Raw genomic sequence first — 25667 nt, forward strand, 5'->3', positions numbered from 1 at the left:
AAGCTGTTTTATATTATCACACCACTGCAGTATATAAGGGGCTATTGAAGTCATCAAAAGATCACCAGTATTAAAAGAATATATTTTAAAATAGGGATACAAATGCAATGTTTTCAAGGAGAAGCAGTGGGGTGGGAGTTTAGATCTCATTTGTGCATGTGTGTTAATACAAACCTAAATATGGGGTCCCGTCTCAGCACTGCTTTTCCATATTTTAACTCCAAAAAGCGAAGAAGAAGAACGAACAGCGCAGAATGGATGTAAGGCTGAAAAACAGAGGTTGCCACATTAACAGCCTTGCCTTTCCTCCCACCACAGCTGGCACTGAGGTGGTGGCAGTGCTATAAAATATGTGGGGGAAACAGAATACATGAAAATGGCCCATTAACACTGAAACGCTGGGTAATCAACACTGCAGAAAGCACTAAGGGCAGAAAAAACCCAATCCATAAAATAACAGAACAGCATGAGGTGAGCTGGGCTTATTTCATTTTGCTTTCCCCAGTTCAAAGGTGTGAAATTATTCTAGCACAGTGGGTAAAATGTCATCCAGACCCACCCAATTCCTCCTCCTGCTTCCTCATAACTGAGGAGGGGCTTTAGGATGTGGTATTTCCTCATGGCAGGAAGGAATGATGAATCTGACTCCATGTGCTCAGAAGGCTGATTTATTATTTTATGATACTATATTATATTAAAGAATATTAAACTATACTATACTAAAGAATACAGAAAGGGTATTTACAGAAGGTTAAAAAAGATAATAATGAAAACTCGTGACTCTCTCCAGAGCCCTGACACAGCTGGGTCCTGATTGGCCAGAGAGTGAAAACAACTCCCAGCAGAATGCAATGAAACAATCACCTGTGGGTAAACAATCTCCAAACACATTCCAAAGCAGCAAAACACAGGAGAAGCAAATGAAATAAGAATTGTTTTCCTTTTCTCTGTGGCTTCTCAGCTTCCCAGGAGAAAAATCCTGGGTGAAGGGATTTTTCCAGAGAATGTGACATTAGGAGACCCACATTCCTAAATAAAAGCAATGTTAAATGTTTTCTTACTGCAAAGACAGCAATCAGTACATGACTGCCTGAAGCCGAACTGAATGGCTCCGTGTCCCACAGGATCTGTAAGAATAAAAAAAATACTCAGTGAAGAAGTGTAATTCTTTAGTATCATTTTGTTTAATGCAGTAACATTCAGAAATGCTTTGAAAAGCTGCAAAACTTCTGATTTTCCCCAGATGAACAGATACAGATGTTTGGCTTTGGGAACCCTGGTCCTACACCAGAACATGTCACAGCTCTCAGTACACAGAGCAGATTCTTGTTCCAGATGTTCTGTCCCAGGCAAACATCTCTGCTTTGGGTCCCAGTGGAGAGGAGGTGAGTGGGACAGGACAGAGGAGACTTCACCCCTCAGTAATTTATCATTTATCAGCAGTGTTGCACATAGATGGGGGTTTTGTCAAATTCTCAGCTGACTTTCCACCACCCCTGTCAGCTGACATGGAGTAAAGCCCCTTGTGAGTATTCTAAATTTTAACTCAGGTTTTTTTTTTTTTCCATGCAAAGACAGATCCGTGGCTTCAGATTTTCTCTTAGGATTGGTCAAGCCAAGTTGATTGACTTTGTGCTTGCTCCATCCTTGGCATTGTCCAAGGCCAGCTTAGATATGGCTTGGAGCAACGTGGTCTAATGGAAGGTGTCCTCTGACATGGCAGGGAGTGGAAGGAAATGAGCTTTAAGGTCCCTTCCAAACCAAACCATTCCATGATTCCATTCTATGACTCTTTATGGAAGGAATTAAGAGTTTTTACCTAACCTGCAGTCACAGCTGCACAAGAAGTCACCCCCAGCCCTGATGAGCAGCTGGGAAATGAGATCTGAGCTGAAAGAGTCGTTTAACGACGCGCTCTGGAAAATCCCACTCAGGATCAGCCTTCCCAGACTGCAGTGTGTGGTTACTCCCAGATTTTGGGGCGGTTACTCCCAGATTTTGGTGCAGTTACTCCCAGAGTTTGGGGCAGTTATCCCCAGATTTTGGGGCAGTTATCCTCAGATTTTGGTGCAGTTACCAACAGACTTTAGGGGCAGTTACTCCCAGACTTTGGGGCAGGTACCATCAGATCTTGCTGCAGTTACCCCAAGATTTTGGTGCAGCTACCACCAGATTTTGGTGCAACTAGTGTCAGAGTTTGGGGCAGTTACCACCAGACTTTGGGGCATTTACCAAGATTTTACTGCAGTTACCCCCAGATTTGGGTGCAGTTACCCCCAAACTTTGGTGCTGTTACCCCAAGATTTTGGTGCAGTTACTGCCAGACTTTGGGGCAGTTACCCCCAGACTTTAGTGGGGGATGAGGACCCAGGGCTGTGTTTCAGGCCTCTCCTTGCCCAGAAGCATCACTCACATGGGAGTCAGTCCCAAAATCGATGGCAAAACACATCAGGGAGTACACAGGAAACAAGAAGGACAGAATATAGAGGGAGATGGGGCGGCCCAGGTTGTCGATGACACTGCTGATGATAACACAAATCAAGCACACCTGAAAATAAAACAAGAGGGTGACTCAGCTGATGGGAAGGGTTAAACTGCTCCTTAAAACTGTGTGGGTCTAGCTCTGCAACTCCGTGTTGAATTTATAAAAATGGACAAAAAATTGAGGAAGATGAGACACAGAGAGGGCTCAGGAGATTCTCAGCTGTCTCTGTCTGAGGGTTGGCTGCTGCTTTGGGCTGCTGGGGAGACCTCTTCCCAGGGACAGGGCTGCTCCAGGCACAAAAGTCAAACATGGGATCCCATCCTGTTCATTCCCATCCCAATCCATGGCAATAATCCCCCTCCTTGCAGGTCAGGCTAGCCTGATGGGTCCTGTCCCAACACTTTACATCTCTTGGATGTGGGGTGTCAAGCAGAGTGATAAATTCATTTTTTGTCTCCATTCCTGCACCAGTTCAGGTTGGATCCAGGTATTCCCACCTGTCACAGCAGGACTGTGGCAACAGAACACGGTGACACAAATTTAATACAGAATTGGCTGCTATGAATCATGCCCAGATTTTTGCTCCACATCTCTGCTTGGTGTTTTCACATCTAGCTCATCCTCAAGATCTCAGCATGTCTGCAATCCCTGCAGTGCATTATCCAACCATGTGCTCACCATTATCAGGATGAAAGACCAAAGATCAGAGTTCCATCCCTTGCGAGAGTTGAAGGAGATCAGGTAGATTAAGAAAATGAGGGAAATTCCATAACCAAACATCCCCGTGACCTACAGGGAAATAAAGGCTTTTGGTGGAGAAAATTGAGTGAGGTAAACCACCAGAAACCCATCTAAAGCAACAGGGAGCAGTGGAAATGATCACAGAGTAAGAGCAGGGCATTTAGAAATTACCACAATTTTACTCTGGGGTGTAAAGAATGCATTAAGGCAAGATTTATTGCCTTTTATTTCCAGCTGGAGAAACCCGAAGGATAGGAGGTGAAACAAGAAGGTCACTAAGAGGACCAAGAGTGTTCCAGCACCATCTGCACCCACAGTGTCTCAGCTGCCCCCACACAAAATATTTTCCCTCAATCCCTTCCAAGCAAAGCACCAAGGACCAGAATGGGATGTACCAGCATGAAGGTGATGCTGGCGCTGCCAGAAATCTTGCTGTTCATGGCAAACTGGATCCCAAACATGGAGAAGAGCAGGATGCAGCAGAGTGGGATGTCCACCAGTGCCTGGCCACACCAGTAGGCCGAGGGAAAGAGCCCCGAGATCCTCAGCTGGGCACGAGCTCCCATCTGGGAAGGAACAATTATAAAGGGTAGTTTATTGCCCGTGCATGGTTGGCCACCTGCACCCATGGGAATGGCCCCAGGAAATGAAAAGGGAATAAAATCTGTCACTGTTGTGATTCTGGGGTAAAATTCGACCCCCTTTTGTCTTTCAATATTTGGTGCTGGCTGCAAAACTTCTCATGGGTCAAAACACCCCAAGGTGCCAATCACAGGGCTGGGCTCAGTTACCTCAGAGGTGTTTTCCAACCTAAATGATTCCATGGTTCTGTACTCAAACATCCTTCTGGCAGCGCAGTTGTGATCCCTTCTGCCCACCCCAAACCTGCTCCATCCCAAGGAATTTACCTTGCAATCCTGCGTGTAGCCCATGGCAAAGTGAGGAGGAAAACCAGGGAATAACAGCAGCATATAAACGAGGTACACGGACATAACATAATCCCAGTATTTTGGATTGCGCAGCTGAAAACAGAAGAACAAAGCATCCGTGGAAAATGCCTACAATTCATTTTACCATTCATTTTACTGCGTTTCTTATGGATTACAGGGCAGTATGAACAAAAAGAGGGATTTGAAACCAAATTTGGGAAGGTTTTCCCAAAGCAGAGCCATGCAAAGTGCTTGCTGATGAGGACAGATGGGTGGTGCAGGTCCCACTTCTCCATCCCAGAATTGTGGGGAGCTCTCTCTTCCACCAACTGATGAGCCGAGCCAAAGCTTGAATAATGTGCTGGAGAGAATAAAGAACCACCTGGAGAAACCCTCCCAGCCACCCTCTCCACCCAGCAGCCCTTGAGACCCACACGGGAAAAACCTGATTTTCCTGAAGTCAAATGTGGTGGTTCCAGCGGCACGGTGAAGGAAGGTGGATTAACATGTGATAAAATCTGATGAATTAGTGAGACTTTAAACAGTTTTCTGACAGCTTCTGGCTTCACTTACAGATAAGAAGGGGTGGCTCCAGACCTGGATGTGCCTGGTGGAGTTGAGGGATCTCAGCAGGGCATTGCTGATGACGTTCACCAGCACTGGGAAGCAGTTGACAGCCTCCAAGTGGCACAGCACAGTGAACCTGTAGCTCTTCAAAGAGCAGGAAAACAAGGTGAGAACTCCTGGCTTTTCTCATCTGCAGGGAAGCAGTAGAAAAAGAGCACACCAGGAAAATCCAGCCCTGAAACAGCTTTACTTATGCCTTGTTTGCTAAAAAAAACAAATTATGAGGTATTGGAATTCTGTATTGCTGTGCTAAAAATACACATTTTGAGGTGGAGGGTCAGGGACATACGGTCTCCTCTAGCAAGGACTTTACTGCTCAAAACACTTCCTAATTTTTGTACCTTACAAAAAGTCGACAGGGCCATCCCACAGGGAGAGCTGATGGAGGAACTTTGCTTAATTATTCAATTGTTGTGAGGAGACCGGAGAGAGAGGAGAAAAATCCTCACCTGATCTTCGCGGAACAATCGTAGAGCGCCGTTGTGTTCGAGCTCCTCTGTGATGTTTTCCTCCTTTGCTATTTCCACTGTAATATCCTGGCTCTGGAGCAGATGGATTAAGTCATCAATGTCTGTGCCTGGTGTGAGGACCAAAAACAGAGGAATTATAACACTGGAAAACAAAAGAGTCTTTGGCAATTTAATTTTTATTTTTATTTGTTATTTTTATTTTTATTTTAAAATCCATTACCACCAAACAAAACCAGAAGAAATCTAATAACTGTGGGGATCAGCCAGCACATGTGTGCTGGATCATTGCACGTTAGTTTTTGGGAAGTTGATGGATTTCAGACTGAATTTTTGCCTTGTCCTTTTTCCCCCTAGCCTCTCCTGAGTGCTACAAAATGAATTTTCCTTTGGGCCCATCTGATGAAGATACCAGTGTCATTCTCTGGCTAAATAACAGGAAATATCATTCACTCATGGGAATGTTGAAGATGAAACTCTGGAAGCAGCCCATTAATTTGACCCAGCATGAGTGAGCCTGGAGTGTGGTCCCTGCTTTAAAGACCCCACACTCTGAAATTGCTTGGATAGAGACCTGGATTTGCGGCAGGGAGAAAACCCTGTCCCCACCTTATCTCCCTGTTGCACATCTCTCATCACGGTCTCACCAGCTGCTGAAGCCACGATAGGTTTCCCCCACAGCCCTCTAGAGACAATCCCTCCTCCCTCGTTAAAGCCTTCATCCCCCCTTGCACCCTCCTCATCTACACCCTTCTGCTCTGTCCTGCGTTTTCCTTTGGAGCAGCAAGAACCCAGAGCTGGGGAGGGTGAGGAGAAGCCTCTCCCCCTCACCTGTGTGGTTGTAGAGCAGGAGGGTGGTGGTCTCCAGGTGGGATTTCTTCCCCAGGGGCAGGAAGTACCGTGCAGGGGAGAGCTGCCAGGCACCCAGGCTCTGCCAGCCTGACAACAAGCACAGTTGCAGCACCAGAGGAAGCAGAAAAACCACATAGAGCAGCAAACTGCGTTAAGAAAGAGATGAATAAACAGTCTGAAAAGAGATATTCAGCAGAAGTGTGTTCAGAATGCATTTGTGTGCAGGAAATGGTGGATGGTATTCAGATTACCCAAAGCTCTGTTAAAAACTTTGGCAATTTTCATAGAATCATGGAATATCCTGACTTAGAAGGGACCCACAATGATTGAGCTCATGGCCCTGACATCCCAAAAATCCCACCCTGGGCATCCCTGGGAGTGGTGTCCAAACACTCCTGGAGCTCTGGCAGCCTCGGGGCTGTGCCCATTCCCTGGGGAGCCTGGGCAGTGCCCAGCACCCTCTAGGAGAAGAACCTTTCCCAAAATCCAACCTAACCCTCCCCTGACACATCTCCAGCCATTCCCTCAGGCTTTGTCACCAATGACCAGGGAGAATTTTATTTCCAGAAGTCTCAAATCTTGATCATTCACCAAATGATTCAAAATGTAGCAGGGAGAGAACCTCAGATCCAGACTGCTCAACTTTTTAGGGCCATGAAATGCCTTTCAGACTTCCATTAGGTACAAGGTTTTCATAAATAAGAACCTTCTAAACATTTTAGGGCCGTGAAATGCCTTTCAGACTTCCTTTAGATACAAGTTTCTCATAAATAAGCATCTTCCTTTAGTTCCTTGTGCCCCACCAGGAACTCCAGCTTGAACACCAGCCGGGCCAAATGAGTTCAAACACTGGCAACATGAGAGAATTAAAAAAAAAAAAAAAAAAAAGAAGGAAGAGCCTGAAAACACTCTCTGTACCCACTGACTTATTTTAAAACTTCCTCCATTTTACATAAAAGTATTTCTAAATGATTCTTTTATTTGGAGAGAAAATGGGTTTCTCTTGCATAAATTATTCAGCATAGAAATGAAAATGCACAAAAAGGAGAGATTGTGTTACTGGCACTGGAAAGCAAAAAACTTTCCCTTCCTCTGAGTGCAGATGACTGAGATCATTCCTAGCTAAGACCTCATATAAATCAATCCAAACTCATGGAAACAGGGGTGTGGAAGTTGTCCCCCCTGGTGTGACCTTGTCCAGTTCCAGACCTCCAGGAGCTAACCCTGTAGCAGTGGATTTGAACAGCTCGGGCTGCAGTGTGCTCCAGCCAAACCACTTTTGGTTGTTCTTGTCAGAGCCCTCTGGAATTCATCAAAGTTACTGGGACATAAATTGTGCTAAATTAAGAAAGAAGAGGCAGAGAAACAAAATGCCAAGACCACAAGAATTAGATAAAGGCTGTGAAAAAAGGGAAAGTCAGTGAAGCACTGGATTGTAACCAGCCACATATCCTGAAAAGTGCAGAGCATGTGGACAAGGTAGAGGCACCAATCAAGAAATGTGTGATTAGTGTGCAGTAGTGTTAGAATGTATAAATAGAGCACAATGTAAACAATAAAGTGGCTTCTGCTCAATCATACTGGTTAGCTGTGCAGGAGTCCTGCCCTCCTGCAGAACCCCCTTGGCACTTACATGGACCGCAGGTTCTTCACCGAGCTCTTGAGCTTCAAGAAGCGCACCCGTGCCATGGCAGAGACCTGCTGCCTCCAGAGGGGCAGGCCCTGCACTGATGCCATCCCGGTGTCCGAGAGCAGCAGGGAGCCTGGCCTGGCCTCCTCAGGGCATCCTGGGGCTGCTTCTCCCCACTCCTCCCCAGGGACGTGCTCATCTGCAGAGAGTTTCCACGTGCACATTTATGTCCAAGATTATAGAGTGCAGGTGTCCCTGACATGGGGAATGACTGGCACCTGACTCCATTGATTCAGAATGCTGAACAATTGCTTTATTAAACTATTGTCCTGGATTGTCAAGCAATTTGTATTCTATTTGCCATCTGTATGGCAGATGTTTTCTGTTAATTGGGCAGTTTTCCTTATCTCTTCCACACCCACTCCTTCCTCCGGGGAGACATATGCTGATAAGAGGCTGTTGAATGTCCCTGCATGGCTGATAAGAACTACAGCATCCCACTGGGAGATGTGAGCCCAGAGGGAGGAGCCAAGCATTCCTACCTGGATATAATCTGGAGATTCTGGGACACCAGCCAAGCATTCCTACCTGGATATAATCTGGAGATTCTGGAACATGAGACAGGCATTCCTGCCTGGATAGAATCTGGGGATTCTGGAACACCAGCCAAGCATTCCTGCCTGGATAGAATCTGGAGATTCTGGAACACCAGCCAAGCATTCCTGCCTGGATATAATCTGGAGATTCTGGAACACCAGCACAGCTTCTGCACTGGATTTCCCAGAGGAACAGCACCTGCCCCTTCCACTGGATCTTCAGAGGAAGAGACTGCACCTTTCTCCAGGATCCCTGCTCCAGCAGAGCCACCCCTGGCACTGCAGGAGGGCTGAGCCACAATTCCAATGGGACTGCTACCAACAGGATGTCAGGTTGTGTTCTGACTCTGTCAGTGCTGTTTTGGTTTACTGCATTGTTCATTTTATCATTTTATTTTCTTCCCTAGTAAAGAACTGTAATTTCCTTCTCCCATATTTTTTTGCCTGAGAGCCCCTTAATTTAAAATTTATAGCAATTTGGAGGGAGGGGTTTTGCATTTTCCATTTCAGGGGAGGCTCCTGCCTTCCTTAGCAGACACTTGCCTTTTGAAACCAAGACAATCCTATACTGTATTAAAGAGATACTATTCTACAAAGAACATTAACGAAAAACCTGTGACTGTCCAAGACAGCCAGGACACAGCTTTGAGTGATTGGCCAAGGAAACAAAGCAATCCTCAGCAGAATCCAACTGACAAATCCCTTCAGGTAAACAGTCTTCCTAACACATTCCACAGGTGCAAAAACAACAGGAGCAGAGAATAGAGATAAGAATTGTTTTCTCTGTCTCTGAGGTTACTTGCTGCCATTCCCAGAAATATCCTTGGGAAGTTGTGCCTGCCTGCTCTCTGTGAAGAGAGCTGCAGCTACATAAGACCAGCTTCTACGTTGGGATTCATGGAAGTTTAAGAGGCACCTTTGGAGGTTACTGCAGAGGAGCTGATCTCTTTGGCTGTGGGATGTAAATTGTACCTTTTTGATTGTCCATGGCTTCTCCCTCCAGCCTCAGGAACACGTCCTCCAGGGTTGTCATGCTGACTCCATAGTTGATAATTCCCTGCTCAGAGCAGCTGTCAAGGCCTCTGAACAGATCTGGAGGACAGGGATAAAATAAAGGCATAAGCACAGATATCCAGACCACTCTGGCTCAGCTGAGCCAACCTGACTGGAGCATCTCCAGTGACAGAGAACTGCCAGGACACAAAGGTGTGGAGGAACACAAATCTGCCAAAGCCATCCTCATGGAAGGTGTTCTTCTGCTTAGCACCAACATTTCAGACTGTTTTCATCCTCTGTGGGATGGTCAGAGTGAAGTGATTGGCACAGTGGGTGAGAAATGGGCATGGAACAGCAGAGGTTGTGTGGTGTTTTCTCTTATCTCTGCCTTTTCATTTAACAGAAAGAGAACTGAACTCTCAGTAACACACGTGGCCCTGTTTAGCCTGCAGGATTTGTCACTGCAAACAGTAGAAAAGCATTTTTTGCACAATTTGATCTTAAATATATGATAAAATAGTGGGAAAACCCAAGCTGCATTGGTTTGGAAGTCCTGATGTGACTCCTGTAAAAAAATCTCCCTTTGCATTTCTCCTTCCACACATTTGTCTTTTTTTTTCCTCTCTATGAATAATCCTCAATTATTTCATATACATTACCTGGGAATTCATTAATGTTTTCTAAAGGCAGTTTATATCTCAGTTCATACTGGGTGTGTCCTGAGAACGTGGCATTGGGGATGTACCCTTTCACCAGGGATGTCAGATTCTCCAGGTCACAAGACTCACTGACATGGATCCTGTTGTGTGGAAAAAAACACAGACACTTAGGTTTGGAATAAAAACAAGCCAAACCCACCCAGACAAACAACATCCACTATTTCATGGATGCATTAAAAGAAAACTCCAGTATTCTTCATTCATTCCCTGCTCTGGATTAATTAACCCTAACCCTAAATTTTAGTGTTTCAGTTAATGGACCTGGACTTTAATGCAGGCAATTTGTTTGTTTTGATGACATCTGCTCTAGGGTTTCATGAATTCTGGTGTCCCCTTGTACTTGCATGTTGCTGGGTATTGTTGGGGCTTCAGGAGATACCTTAAATGATAGCAAATCCCCCATTTTTTCTTCAGGAACAGAGAAGAGCCAACACACTTCAGCCTCCCGTGCGAGATAAAAGCCTTGCGGTCTGGAGAAAGGAAAAGCCAAAGGAATTTCTAGTGCAGAGCAGCTGTGTCCATCTTTTGGGGCTTTGTGCTGCTGGGTTATCTGTTGTAGTGTGTTTTTATGCTATTTAATGGTTTTGTCTTTGAATCCCCTTATTTTCCCCAAATGGTTTGCCCCGGGTTGTGTCCCCTCCCTTTACCTGTGTAATCCCTCTCCTTTGCTGAGATCATCCCCAAATCCCCACCCTGTCTCTCTGTCAGTCACTCAGCATCCCATCCCCTCCATCTAGAACTTTCAGTCCAGGACGTGGAGTGATTAGCCAGAGGCTAGGGGTCAGCCCCACAAGTGTTACCCCATACACTGTCCTAAATGCTCATTCCCCAGTGTCCGTACCTTGAATTCACTTATTGGTCAGTAAAATGTCATCTACTTTCAGTTTCTACCTCACTTTAAATGTAACCTTGGCACCTCTCCCAGGGCTCTCACCAGAAGGCCCCTTGAGGTTTGTAAAGGCTCCCAGGAGCTCCTGAAATAAACCTTGGATTAACCCCTGCTGAGAGTTGGCCCCTTCATCTTCCGCCGTTGTTCCAGCATCTCCTCTGCTGCAGGAGATCAGCCTGGCTGCCTTCTGTACCTCCAGGGCACGGGAGGGTGACCCCTCCCTGCTGTCCACTGTCTTGGGGCTGCTGGGGTTCGCTCAGTTATCCCCCAGGGATGCCTGAGCGCAGCTCACCTGCCAGGATGTCAGCCTCGTCCATGAACTGGGTGCTGAACAGGGTCACCCGCCCCGCCCGCTGCTCCTGCAGGAGGCTCCACACCCGGTGCCTGGAGAGAGGATCCAGCCCCGCCGTGGGCTCATCCAGGAGCAAAACCTGCAGGGAGGATGGGATCAGACATTCCCCATTGCCGGAGTGGTGGCGTGGCTTTAGGGTTTTGTGGAAACCCAGGGTGTTGGGGAAGATGAAACAAGAAAGCCTTATGAATATGATGGCCTGGAAAAAGATTTTGAGAATACGGAAACTATAAGTGAGATTGAAATGAGCAATATTTGAGATCCCTCAGTTACTGAACAATGGGAAAACAATGGTGTGGCCAGCTGAAGGTGATCCCCTTTTGATGGAACAACACCCTCTGCTTGCAGACAGGCCCAAGGCTCAGAGCAGACCCTACAGCTTGGCAGAAGGGGCCCAAAGAGGAGTTTTTAGGGTTTAAAATGTAACACAGTATGGTAATGTAGTGATTCTTATAGGCTGTATGTAAATGCTGTAGGATTTGTATCTTGGACTAGATTGGTTAGTGAGAATTGGAATATTCAACACAGAAGAAGATTTATGGTATTGGAACAGGAACCTCGCTCTCTTACCCTCTTACCCTCTCGCCCTCTCACCCTCTCATCCTCTCTCTCTCTCTCTCTCATCTTCTGTACCACTCTCTTTACTTCTCTCTGGCCTGCTCTGAGCTGTGCTGGCAGCTCCCAGCAGGGCCCTGCACCCAGGCCCTTTGCAGAAAACCCCAAGTTCCACAACCTGGCTGCAGAGATCTCTGGTCTCCGTCCATCCCGACTGTTCTACCCCCGGCACTCCTACACCAGGGCACCAGGAATATTTCTGTGCCTGCTCTGGGGTGCCCTGACCCCCAGGGGAGCACTGACTTTGACCCTCACTCATGGAGAAAGTTTCCTAAACTCCAGAATCCATTAGAGTGTGAAGTAGATTGTAGAGAGTAGTGTAGAGTAGTGTAGAGGTGGGAAATTTAGATTTTAGGATTTTTAGTATGTTGTGGATGGGAGCAAGATGGAGGGCACAGGGTGTTGTCCTGAGCTTCTTCTTCATGCTTCTTCTTCCTCCTTCTTCATGGGTTTGGGTGACATTTTGTAATTGGGTGGAAAAGTCCGCATTGCAGGTTTTTGGGAATCAGTTATTGGGTTAAAAGGGAAAATAATCCAGGTGTCAGTTCTTAATTGGATAGTTTAGCCTTAAAAGACCTTGCAAGAAGATGTTGTTGGCCATTTTTGTGGTGCTTTTCCAGCGCGCTGAGCCTGGCGTGGACAGCGTGCAAAACTCTAGATAAGATAACAATAAACAAGAACCTGAAGACCAAAAAAAAGATCCAGTGGGTCTCTCTTTCCTGACACAAAACCACTCCAGGAGGGTCTCCCCCGACAGAGGAGCCCCAGGGAGGGCCAAGCCAGAGTCCCAGAAGTCAGGGAATCGGCCACAGGTAACCCAACAGGGTTTCGGGGTTCTAAAGACAAGAGATCCTGGGCATCTTTCAGACAAGGGCAGCTGTTCTGGGGGCTGTGAGAGCTCAGGGAACTCTACCTGCTCCAAAACTTGGCTGGCAAGGTGGGTTATGAATTTAAAAAACAAAAAAATGATGAAATGTATTAATTCTTATTATAAGCACTTTAAAGAAGTCTGAAATCCTGGAGCCAAATACATGCCCAAGGTTTTAATTGTGGTGGACCTGAGTATTTCCCACATCACAGAGCTATGCCTGCTGCTTTACCTGGGGGTTTCCAAGCATGGCTATTCCAATGGATAACTTCCTTTTCTGCCCACCACTCAGTTTTTCAGCTTGAGTATCTTGAATGTTGCTGATATCCAGCAGTTCCAGAATCTTTTGCACCTAGAACAGCAGAAGGATGTCCACTCTCAGCAGCCATTGTCCTTCTATCCTTTATTAGGGGAGATTTAGATTTAAATTAGCCATCAGAAGGAAATTATTCCTTGTGAGGGTGGGGAGGCTCTGGCACAGGCTGCCAGAGATCCCTAGAAGCTGGGATCCCTAGAAGCTGTGGCTGCCCCTGGATCCCTAGAAGTGCCCAAGGCCAGGTTGGATGGGGCTTGGAGCTTCAATTTTCAGAAAACCCAGGTGGATTCTTTGACCTTTCCAGTGCAAAAGGAGTCTCTGTGGAATGGTGGGGAACACACACTCACCTCTTCCTCCACCTCTTTGGACTTGATGCCCTTGATTTCTGCAAAGGTTTTCAGGTTTTCTTTCACCTGTCAAGACCTCAAACTGCGTGTTGAACTGCGGGCAAATCCCAATCATCCCCTTGATCTCCTCCCTGTCTCCCATTTCAGAGAGTTTGTAGTTGTATATGGTGGCAGAGCCTGTTCATGGGGATAAATGGTGTCCTGGGTTGGAAATGCAAAATGTGGCTGGGGGTAGCAATATTCTGGCAATATTCTATTGCCATCTGTTAGAGCTGGGGCAGTTCTCTGCTGTTCATTGGGCAGTTTTCTTTATCTCTTCCACAACCAATCCTCCCTCCAGGAGATCTCTGCTGTTCATGGGCCATTAATTATTAATTCTCTGCTGTCCATGGCCAGTGAGTGTCCCTGCAGGGCTGATCCAATCCATCATCCCATGGGGAGATGCTGCGCCCAGGGGAGGAGCCAAGCATTCCTACCTGGATCCAATCTGAGGTTTGGGACAGCCCAGCAGCCTTTGCCCCCTGCATTGCCAGAGGAGCAGCTTCTGCTGCCCTGCATGGCCAGAGGGAGCCCAGGCCCATCTCCAGCAGCCCTGGAGCTGCAGAGGAAAACTCCCCCCTTGTGCAGGATCCCTGCTCCAGCAGAGCCACAGCTGGCACTGCAGGAGGGCTGAGCCCCCGTGGGATGGGGCTGTGCCACCCCCTGACACACAGGGGGCAGGGCCTGCTCTCACTCTGGCAGGGTTGTTTTGTATTACTGCATTTGTATTTTTACATTTCCTTTTTATTTTAAATTTTTTTCCTAATAAAGAACTGTTATTCTTACTCCCATATCTTTGCCTGAGAGCCCCTTAATTTCAAATTTATAATAATTCAGAGTTAGGGGGTTTACATTTTCCATTTCAACGGAGGCTCCTGCCTTCCTTAGCAGACACCTGCCTTTCCAAACCAAGACAATGGAATGAGGGGGAATGAATTGATCTTTAGAGCTTTTGGATCAAGGCCATCCCATCCCAGCCTTGTCCTACCTTCCGAAGGGAAGCTGAGCCCACTGAGCACATTCAGCAGTGTTGTCTTTCCAGCCCCACTGTGGCCCAGCAAGGCGGTGATCTGACCCTCATAAATGTTTAAAGACAGACCTAGAACAAAAATAACAATCAAGTCTGGGGAGAAATGAGGTTTGAATTGCCCTCCCTCACTGTCAAAGCAGGAGAAGTCAACAAGTACAAGAATTAAGTGATAATAATTAGCCAAAAGAGCACTGAGTGGGGCAAAGCTCTGCAAACATTTAAAGGCATAAGGAGTTGGTCTGTATTTACCAGAAAAGACAGAAATAAAACAATTTTAAAAAATTAAAATATTTCTACTCTTTAGTCTTATTAAAACCAGCAAATTAGTAAAACCTGAACAAAATAGTGATCAGTCACATCAATTAATATTTGACATTAATTTTCAAGCATCGCAAATGGATTTTTTCATTGACTGTTTGCACAATGGCGTTTCCTTGTCTTTAGCAGGAATCAATCTCACAGCTTTCATACCTCTTAAAGCTTCTGTCTTCTTGTCCTTCTTCTTATAGACTTTTTTAATATTGTGGAGCCTGAAAGGAAGGTAAGGAGGTTATCATTTGGGGATTGCTGTAAATGCTTTTCCGTGCTGCCCTTTTGCATTTTTATGGACCTTAAGTCATAGTCCCATGACAGAAATGGCATGAAGAAAATAAGAGGTGCTGGGGAATAAAGCTGAGATTCAGAGGTTTGACAGGCTCTATGCCCAGCTGTGAACATCACAATCTGGCACCAAAAACGGAGCACCAAGACTGGCAAAGACAGGGCCAAGCCCATTGCAACACTTTCACAATGGGTGACCGTCTTCATTCTCCCTTTTGTCCCTAAAGGACACTGAAAGTCCATAAGAAAAAAAAAACAACAAAACAGTTATTTTTAAATCTAAATTTACCTAAATTTCACCTTTAGTGACCAGTCTGAATTATCTTTTTATCTCTAATTTTTCTCTGTGAAACAAAATTCAAAGCCCAGCCCTTTTGCAAGAGCCTCACGAAGATGAAAGCAGCCTAGAAAAGTCCAACCCAAGCTGATGGAAGGAGCAGGGAGCCCTGAATCAGACACAAGCAGTCCCTTCTCCCTGAACCTGATGGCCTCTTTCCCCAGGAACTGGGGGGGCACAGGCTCCACATCATCCCCCAGGAGTTCCTCAGGGTTTGCTGTGGCTCTGGGCACGTCCCTGCTGGAGCCTCTCCTGCTCCTCATCCAGTACGAGGCCTTCAGGAAGAACAAAGGAGGGGCTGGGATCCCGTATTTGCCTGCCAGGAAAGCAGAAAGATGGCCTGACATCAACCACAGGCACAGCCAAGACACCATCCTAGACTAAACTTTTACTTTAGAGTTTAGGAGTTTCAAATAGCACAAAATTGCTGCTTTTTCCAGTCAACCCCTGGCCAGGTTTGGAGCAGAACTAGAGGAGACAAGAAGCGTGGCTCCAGGGAATTATGTCATGAATTCAGTGGTTTTTGTAATGAATTAAAGTATTGTCCTACGTGTTATTACACTATAATCTCATCATTAGAAAGAAAAAATATTAAATAAAAAATGTTCAATACTTTGTTGTCACTGATACTCTGAATCTGGCGTGTGCCAGAAACAGAAAAGTCACTCCATGGCATCATAAATTTCTTTTAGTCCAAACCTTATTTTGTTTGAGTCCAGGAAAAGAGAAGCCCATCATTTCCTTGATATAGCCCATGCAATCCATGTAAATAAAAATAAACCATTCCTACCTGGCAGAATTTTGTCAAAATACAGAGCCAGCAGCATATACAAGACTGAGTCAAACACCAGCAGTATGTAGGTTGAAAATAAAAAGTATGCTTCCTCCATAAGGTTGGAAAAGGAGAAACCTATTCCATATTTCTCTAAATCGAAAATCTGAAATAAAAGAGAAAGAAAAACAAATTTCAGGCTGGAAAAATATGCAAATGCCACCAAACCATGGATGCAACTCTGTTTCTTAACCCAGAAATCATCTGCAGTACTGACCAACTGTTCTTATTTTCTCTCCAAAGGAGAAGGGGAATGAATTTAATCCATGCAGAGATCTTCATGCTTTAATCCAGAATTTTCCAGAACAATCCAGAAATAGAAGAAAATATCACAGTTTTAGAGGAGACTAATTAAAAAAAAAAACTGATATGGGCACTCTTAATGTGACAGAGTCACGACAAAAATGTTATAATTTACATAATGATTGATTTAACCATATGGCAAATTAACAAAGTCAGTCCTGTTTTCTGCTGCTGCAGAAATCTCCTCTCCCAGGCAGATTTTTTTAAAATACATATCAAGAAATCAAATATTAGATTACCAGAGCTAGCAAGAGCTGTGCAGCTATGACTAATGGAAAAGTGGGAAATGGATTTCTGCAGGGTGGGGATGGAGGAAGGGCAGCAGCAGCAGCAGGAATCAATCCAGAGCTGCATTTGCACAGTCCCTGCTGCCAGGAAGGGGCAGGGGAGTGACTGGGCAGCCAAGGATGCTGTCCCTGGTGTCCCTGAGCATAATGGGGCTGCTGTGTGCAGGATGGGGCCATGTAGAAGCTGCAGACGTGCACAACAGCAGATTTTTTGTGCCAAGGGCCCTGCCTGTCTCTGCATTCAGCTGCTTTTGAAGCAGGGGAATGGGATGGGGGTGTTGGAGCCCCTCTGTGCTGCCCCAGCACAGCTCAGCTCACCTGGGGGTTGTGCACAGGAAGGGAAAGTGCCCGGGTGGTTTCCAGCTGGATTTTTGAGCTAAGGGCAGGAATTCCTGCACCTTTCTCCACCAGCAGGGGAAGGAAGGAAGGTTCAGCTGCGGGGCTGGTGCCCCCATACCTTGACAATGCCAGTGTTGAAAGCAAAAGGACACATCAGGCCAAGGAACCACTTCAGGGGCTTGGGGACTTCTTCTATCAGCACTGCCAGGCTCAGGGACCCAAAGATGAAGATGATGAGGAAGCCTATGGAGCTGGCAAGCTTGGAGGTCCTTAAGAGGGAGCAGAGCATGAAAACCAGGTGGATCTGTAAGGACAGGACTTTCCTTCAACCATTGAAAGAATTAAATATTCTTAACAGCAGCACTTCCATCTGCCAGGCACCAGATCTCTGCTGAGCTGAGTCTGTGTAATAAAATCCACTAAAGCCCTTCTTAGTGGGTTGATCTGAGTTTTCCAGCTGGGTGTTTTGTAGCCAAACAAGAGCCTGTCAGCCCTTCAGGCTGCAAATCAAATCTCTGCTGCTGGCCTAGAAAGCCACTCAGATGTTTCAGCCAGCGCGGCCCACAAAGCTCCCGAGCACCGTGCAAAAGGCTCTGGAGCAGTGCTCAGGCTCACCAACAGGGCAATAAATCATGTGGGGAGGAAATCTGGCTTTAAAGCCTGACTTACACAGGCCAGGCCATAGAGGAAGAAGAGGAGTAAGACTGCAGGGAAGCTGCTGGTGTAGAAGCGCTCGCGCAGCACCAGGGCCGTCAGCAGGCAGGAGAAGATCAGCACATAAAGGGAGTACAGCAAACTCCAGGACAGCCTGGGGAGGGAGAGGTGCCATCAGCCCTGGGGGTCATTAACACCTCTGCTTACAGCTTATCAGCACGTCAGAAGTGTTTAAATTGAAATATTAATTATTTCCCACGGCAATAATTTCTTTTTCACATCCTCGGGTGATCCAGCTTAGGAGGAAATGCCCCAGGGAGCAGAGGACACCACTGCCATGCTCAACCCTCTGCATGAGAAACTGAACAAAAGCACTGATCAGTTGCATCAATTAATATTTGACAATAATTTTCAAGCAATGCAAATATGTGTTTTCATTGACTGACTGAAATATTTGCACAACGGTGTTTCCTTGTCTCTACCAGGAATAAATCTCACAGGGTGCTGGAGAAAAGTTATAAACCCCTTTAACTCATTAATTGGCTTCTCAAGTGCCTGTCACTGTCACATTCTCTGAAAAATCCCTTTGCCAGGATTTCTTCTCCTGGGAAGCTGAGAAGACTCAGAGAAAAAGGAAAATAATATTATCTCATTGCTTCTCCTGTATTTTGCTGCTTTGGAATGTGTTTGGAGATTGTTTATCCAACAGGTGGTTGTTTCATTGGTTTCATGTGAATTGTTTTGACTTAATGACCAGTCATGGTCCACCTGTGTTGGGACTCTGGAAGCAGTCACGAGTTTTCATTATCATTCTTTGTAACCTTCTGTCTGTATCCTTTCTCTATTCTTTAGTATAGTTTCAGGATATCTTTCTTTAATATAATATAAGGACATAAAATAATAAATCAGCCTTCTAAGAACATGGAGACAGATTCTCAATTCCTCCTTCATCCTGGGGACTCAGAATATACCACAAGTGCCCAGGAACAGCCTGATTTTTGGCAAATGTGTTCCAGTTAAAAAAGAGCTCACCAAAATGCAATGTCCTGCAGCCCCATGGTCTTCATCAATTCTTTGAGCTGCTTCTTTTCTCGTGTGACATTCCTTGATAAGAAATACATGAAGGGCAAGAAGCACATCACGATAACGACCATGAAGTAGCCGTACTCCAGGCTGACGGAGAAGATGATGCTCTGGGACTTCATTCTGGCACCAGCAATGGATTCCATTTCTTCCCAAACAGAATGATTTGTCTCCATCTAAAGGAATGCAAGGTCAACAGATCAGTGTTTTGCTTATTTCCTGCAGTGAGATGCATTTATACAAGGAATATTCTGCTTCATCCTCCCTGGAGTAACTTTTAAAAGCAGCTTTATTTTCTGACAAAGCCATCCCTTGATATTCTCACAGCAGAGTTTGCCTTTCCTATGTAATATTTAAAATGAAAGGATGTCTCCATCAGTTCCTAAATTGGATTTACCTCTATAATGGCAGCATCAATGCTGGACTGCAGGGACAGGAAACCTCTGTACCAGTACCTTGGGCTCTCGCAGCTCTTCAAGGAGAAGTTATAGCAGGTGTCTGCAAGGCAAAGGGCATCACACTAATGAAAAGTGATTAATTTTCATTTTTAAATGTAATGACAAGAACATACTGGCACTGTGGGAAACTCTTCAAATGGACAGTGACAAGAAAAAAACCCCAAACCACCCAAATTCAAACAAAAAAAACCCAAACCACAATTCATTCCATCGCTTAACAAATGTGGATTATTCCCACCCTGTCCACACCAGGCAACCACCCTGAAATTCTCATTTTGTATTACCTATGTATCCAATGACTTCATTGGGAATAATCACATGTTTGATTGGAAACCTGAGGTGGTAGGAGAAGTTGTCCTTAAACACAACTCCTATAGTTTCCCTGTTTGAAATCCAGGCTTTCTCCATGGCTATCTCATCATCCACTTCCACTAGTTTTATACCTGTGGAGTGCCAGAAAAATATTGCCGTGAGATTTTGTGAGTCTGGAATTGTGTCCAGAGGCACTGAGGGAATGTTCTTCTTTCTCAGCACTGCAACTCCTCCTTTTCCAGTTCTCACTTGTCACTCTTGTGCCAGGGTCGGGACAGGAACAGAGAGGCAGGATTGTAGAAAAGGCGAAGAAGGCTTTATCCAAAAGAACCGTGTGGTTTTTATAGAGTGGTACGATAGATTCTATTCTATTGGCTAACTAACAGAAACATCTTTCTCATGCACTGTCCTTGAGAGGAACAGAAAAATAAAGTAGAAAAACACCACCTGCAAATTGTTTATAGTCAACAAGTTATCACATCTTTCCAGCTCCCTAAAACTTCTCACAAGCTGCTGTGAGAAATATTTGCCGTTTCTCTCTCTCTGTCCCATGTCATCCACACTCACTGGCCATGGAGGCAGCTCTAAATACTTCAGACTTTACCAGTTGAGAAGAAATGCACCTCAAAAGAATGTTTTTTAATGTGTTTTGGAAGTATTAGGGAATATTAGGGAAGGCAGAGCTTTCCAGTTCAGAAGGGCACACTGGCCTCAAAGGTAGTTTAAATCCTAGAGAGGAAATATTTGTGAAAACTGAGGATTTAGGATGAATTTAAAACCATCTCCTGAGACTTTACCAGTGGAGAAGAAATGCACCTCAAAAGAATGTTTTTTAATGTGTTTTAGAAGTATTAGGGGATATTAGGTAAGGCAGAGCTTTCCAGTTCAGAAGGGCACACTGGCCTCACAGGTAGTTTAAATCCTAAAGAAGAAATATTTGTGAAAATGGAGGATGATCAAAGATGTTGGAGAACCGCTACGACACAGGGCATGCGCAACAGGTTCAACAATGACAAAATCCAATATTCAAAAAGCAAAACCCACCCTGTCATGATGGAGCTGGAGGCCACTTTGCTCATGATGTGCCTGGTGGTGGCAGTGGCGGGGGTGAAGGTGACGGTGACCCCGGTGGCATTGAAGGCAGGGTCGTCCAGGTAGCCCAGGTGCTCGGCGGGCGCCTCGGGGTAGCGGGTTTGCGTCATGAACACAAACCCGGACACGATGAACAGCAGGGGCAGGAAGAGCAGGGACAGAATCCACTCCTGCACCAGGGAGAGCGGGGAGGAGAATGCCATGGCAGTATAGAAGCAGGTTCTTTGTGAGATTAAAGTGGGAGCAAGAGGAATTCAGTCGTTGTGGGATTCAAATGTAATTAAGAGGGATTTGCTCACACCCGTTTCTTAGGTGGGCATGGAGAGATTCTCTGCATGGTGCCCATCACCTGCTCCAAGAGCCCATCTGTGCCCTGATTTGTCACAAATCAGACATAAATATCACCATTAAAAAAAAAAAATCAAGTCTCCAAGTGTTCTTTACCAGGCAGGCTTCTCAAAAGTACTTTAAGTTCTAATTTTACCCAAAGAAGTTGGTGTCTAGGGGCATGCAGGGATTGGCCACTCTCAGTAGTTAGCTGCTATTTTTGTTTTATTTTAAATTTTTTTCTTACCTGAAAGCTCTGCATCTTCATCCTCCACTTGATCAGCACATTTTTCCACAAGAGAATTTTAGTTTGCTGGAATACACTTATATTCCTCTGCACTGTCTTCATCTTTGAACCTAGAGACAATTTCTTTTTGAAAATTGCTTTCAAATACAACAAAAGCCAAACCAGCAGCAACTGGTTTTATTTGCACAGTCCTTGCAGATGTGCAGTGAAGCTTTTTCTCCCTTTTTACAGCAAGAATGAACTGGAGAAACTCAGATGTTGTGTGCTGAGTAAAACCACCCCCGCAGCACAGGGTCCAAGAGACCTCATCACCCTCAACACACTCCAACCCTCACAGCTCAGCAGCAAACGCTGATAGAAATCAGAATTTCAGGCTTCCATGCTTCAGCATGGGGAGTTTGGGAGGAGTTCATCATTTATTGATGAAATAAAAAGGGACTATCACATTACATGACCTAATCATCTTGGGTGGGCTCCATATCCAAGAAACAACAACCATATAGTCAATTAAAATCCCTAAAATCCTTTTGCTTGCAATTTTAATGTGCTTTAGGCTCAACACCAAGAAGCGTTGAGCAACTCCTGGCTGAGGTGTGAGCTGAGCTCTTGTGGAAAACAGCATCTGCTGAAGGGAACTCAGAGCCATGAGAGAGCAAATTCTTGGAAGCGCGTGGGAGAGATGTCACTGGCAGGTTGTTAATGAGAAATGAGATAAAACTGAGTGGCCACGAGCATGCACTGAGGTGTTACTCCAACAGACAGGGCAGAATCCTCAAAATGACACGATCCAAGCAAAACAAGGATTGTTTTGCCTGGTTAATGCTGGTGGTGGGAACTGAAAGAAGTAAAGCACAAAGCACCTGTCAGATTTTTGCAGATGAGAAGTGTGCTTTTAACCATCCATAAAATATCCATGAGGACCTTTAATGAGCAAAAGGATTCAGTAGCTCCATGTAAAAGAGCTCTGCTCACACAGCCAAACTGCTCGGCTGTCACATCTGGAGATAAAATCTGCTTTTCAACAAAATCCTGATCTTCTCTAAGTGATTCAAGTGATTCTCAGGTAGAAAAATCGGAGCTGTTACAGATCTAATCCCTTCAAGCCTTCCTGTCATAGGGAAGGAAGGAAGATTTACGTTGTCCTGTTCCCGGGGGCACAATGCCTCCTGACAGGTGCTGACAGGCAAAACAGACTTTATCTTCCTCCAGATATTTCTGTTCAGCCCTCAGGGGTTGAATCTTGGTGTGATGAGACAGCAGGCACTGAAATGCTGGAAAAGCAGCTGCAACAAATGGGCTGCAAACACTTGCCCTGGCTTTTGCCATCATCTCTTAACAAAGTTTTTCCTCACTGATGGTCTCACTAAATCCAGGTGTATAAAAATTTGAATTTAGCCTGTGTAATTACCTCTAGACTTCCTTGAACAAACTGTGGGTTTAAACTTGCTATTACTTGGTTGCTTTTTCACCTCATAGAAGTGAAGATTAGGAGGTTGTGTGTCACCTGCACATCTCCACCACTGCCACGGGGTTGGTGTCACAGCTAAAGCCCCTTGCCAGGTGGTTTTAGGAGTCCCATGGAGTAACCTCAGCATCCTGGGGTGGAGAGGGGCGCACCAGGAGCTCATCCTGGACATCCCACATGTCCCTTGTGTGGTCACCCCTCAGTGCCCACTGACCCCGTGCTGCTGCAGGGTTTGGGCAGCTGGGGAAAATGGGCACAACTGATTTCTTTGCTCAGGAGAATTTTTTTAGAGCATTAGATGGACAGAACTTTTAAATCCAAACTTTAGCTTACACTGCAGGTAGGGAAAGAAATCTGCTCCTCGTATGTCCTGGATCATTTAAAATACTGAGCTGAAGCTGCTGCCTCCTTGTAGTGCTGAGAAACATTGGAAGTAAACCTCTGCCATAAGCTGAGCTCCATTTGTATGTTATTTTATCTCAAAGCAAGGTTAAAAAGACTCTGTTGCCTTTACACCCCCCTAAGCTTGACCCAACCTATTAGAAAGATGCCCTGTGCCCCACCCACACATTGAACCCTCACCCAGTGTTATTAACAGCACTATCCTTTACTGGGGGTTCCATACCTTCAAAATAACATTTGTTATTTAGGTTTAGGAAGAATGCTTCAGCCTTACCTCAACAGGAAGGTTTGAGAGGGATCCAGAGCTTGTCCTGGAGGAGCAGGGGTGCTGAGCCTCCCTGGGCTGGGCTGGCCCGAGACTCTCCCCGAGACTCCCAGCTCTCCTCTGTCGTTTTTCTCCCTCCTCAGGCACTTCTGCAAAGGGCATTCCTCACACCATGGCTTCTTTTGTTCCCCTGGCTTTCTTCTTCTTCCTCCCTGGCAGGGCTCCAGCTTTATTTGTGTCAGAAGAAGCAAACAGAGCCCATCGCTGTTGAGGCGCTGGAGCCTTGTCCGAAAGGTTAACTCGGGACATTCTTGAGTGGTGGCCAAGAGAAGAAAACCCAGCCCCACAACAAACCACACAAAAATCCTTTCTCTGGCAAACTCTGCTGTGTTTCTCAGTGCAGCAAGAGGGGCTGAAGACAACAGTGATGTCACAGCACAGGCAGGGGAGGACAAAAGGTGGCAAACTCTTCCCGTGGCATCAGTCACAGAGCAGGAACAGCAGGGAAGTGCTGCCTCCTGGACAGCAACAGCTCTCCCAGCTAAAAAACCATCTTGGAAATGCTGAAATAAACATCTCCTGACTAACTCTGCGCTTCTAAAGGGGATGGGTTTGGTTTGAGCCCAAAGCAGCATCCCTGGGCTCATCAGGGCTGAGGGACCAGGGGTGGGAGGGAGCCCGAGCAGCTGGGACAGGAAAAGTGGAGCAGCTGGATCTGCTTCCTTCTGCTCTGTCTAGCAGGATAAAACCACCGCTAAGGTTTGAATCCCATTCAGATGTGCCAGAGCGAGGCAGACAGCAGAGGTGCAGTAAGTCAGAGCACAGGATGGAGTTAAACCTGTCCCCAGAACATCTCCTGGTGGTCCAAACCTTCTCCTCCTCTCCTTCCAAAAGGAAAAACAACAACCCTAACGTGAAGAGGGGGGGAGATTCCAGGTGCCAGGCAGTGAATCTCAGTCTCTTCCCTGCCCACCTCCTTGGCAGAGCCCTGATGTTGGGAGATCCAGGGGGAAAACAGAACCCTGGGGTGTGGGTGGCTGCTCTGGGCACTGCTCCTGGCAGGAGCAGCCCATCCGTGAGCCACGGCAGCCACCTGCTGGTACCTGCTTGCCCAGACACCATCCCTGCCTGCCCGAGGCACCTGCAGGATCCTCCCTGCTGTGTCCCAGCCCAGCATCACCCACACCAACCAGGGCAGCTCAGGGCATGCTGAGGGTCGTGCTGCTGTGTCCATCCCATGGCATGGCACTGCCCCTGGCCTCCAGTGGGTCCCCAGCCTTTGCCAGAGGGTGCTGGGGGAGAGGGCAACGGGGCACAAGGGGAAACCTGGATGCTGGGAGCTCCTGTTTTCATTAGTTTATTTGTTTTTGGGGTTTTTTTTTGTTTGTTTGTTTTTTTTTTTTTTTTTTTTTTGGTTAGTTGGTTGGTTTTGGGTTTTTGTTTGGTTTGGTGGGGTTTTTTGTTTGTTTTTGGGTTTTTGGTGGTTTTTTTAAATTTACTTTTTAACTCTAGCCCTAGGCAGGCAGATAATCCAAGAGGAGAAGCTGACCTGCTCAGACAGGGTCAGGCTGATGGAGCTTGCACCCAGCTCCCCATCAGTTGCCCCATCCCTCCCAAGCACCCACAGGGGTGCTGGTGAGGAGCCCCCCTCTCTTCCCAGTGACCAAAGCAAGGTCTGCTGTCCTTCTTCAGCTCTATTTTGGGTCAAAGCACACCTTATTTTGACTCTAATTAATAACTGGCTTTTGATGATGATGATATTAGAGCTGCCAGTTTTCATTACATTTATCCAGCCACTGCTGACGCCTTTCCTCTGTCCCTGGCCCCAGTGGAGAGGATGGGATGGGCCAAGTTGGCCTGAGCTGGAACTCACAGCAAGAGCAGCTTTTTGGGTCAAAATTTTGTCCCCCTCTCTCCCAGGAATCAGCAGCTGTGCTGGCCACATCCCACCAGGCAGAGGGTGATTATTCTCAGGGGCTGACAAGGCAGAGAGCTGGTGTCCTCCTGCCAAGGATAAGAGAGGGGTCAGAGCCTCCCCAGGGTTTGCTCCTGGTTCTCCCCAGGGACTGAGCTCCTTTCCCAGCCCAGTGTCCCTCACAGCCTTGGGGTCAGGAATTCCAACATGAGCCACCCTGAGCAGGGGCACAGATGAGAGTCAGCCATCAA

At 46.2% G+C, this 25667-nt stretch overlaps 1 protein-coding gene across 1 annotated transcript in view; it reads right to left on the reverse strand.

Annotated features, from left to right (window-relative positions):
• Positions 1-23598, reverse strand: part of LOC118693914 (ATP-binding cassette sub-family A member 10-like) — a 33458-nt gene extending 9860 nt beyond the window's left edge. The window contains 29 exon segments of the mRNA XM_036394816.2: positions 175-266; positions 1062-1127; positions 2414-2548; positions 3164-3274; positions 3622-3792; positions 4135-4248; positions 4729-4866; positions 5232-5359; positions 6081-6247; positions 7735-7930; positions 9300-9419; positions 9983-10122; positions 10422-10512; positions 11224-11362; positions 12999-13118; positions 13430-13495; positions 13497-13606; positions 14457-14567; positions 14970-15028; positions 15580-15751; positions 16226-16373; positions 17315-17500; positions 17866-18004; positions 18883-19109; positions 19331-19431; positions 19676-19841; positions 20756-20965; positions 21370-21479; positions 23511-23598. Coding sequence (XP_036250709.1) covers positions 175-266; positions 1062-1127; positions 2414-2548; positions 3164-3274; positions 3622-3792; positions 4135-4248; positions 4729-4866; positions 5232-5359; positions 6081-6247; positions 7735-7930; positions 9300-9419; positions 9983-10122; positions 10422-10512; positions 11224-11362; positions 12999-13118; positions 13430-13495; positions 13497-13606; positions 14457-14567; positions 14970-15028; positions 15580-15751; positions 16226-16373; positions 17315-17500; positions 17866-18004; positions 18883-19109; positions 19331-19431; positions 19676-19841; positions 20756-20965; positions 21370-21471 — 3725 coding nt within the window. The 5' untranslated portion in view covers positions 21472-21479; positions 23511-23598.
• Between the last annotated feature and the right edge of the window lie 2069 nt (positions 23599-25667).

The sequence above is a fragment of the Molothrus ater genome, chromosome 19, assembly GCF_012460135.2.
Source record: "Molothrus ater isolate BHLD 08-10-18 breed brown headed cowbird chromosome 19, BPBGC_Mater_1.1, whole genome shotgun sequence".
Classification (NCBI taxonomy): domain Eukaryota; kingdom Metazoa; phylum Chordata; class Aves; order Passeriformes; family Icteridae; genus Molothrus; species Molothrus ater.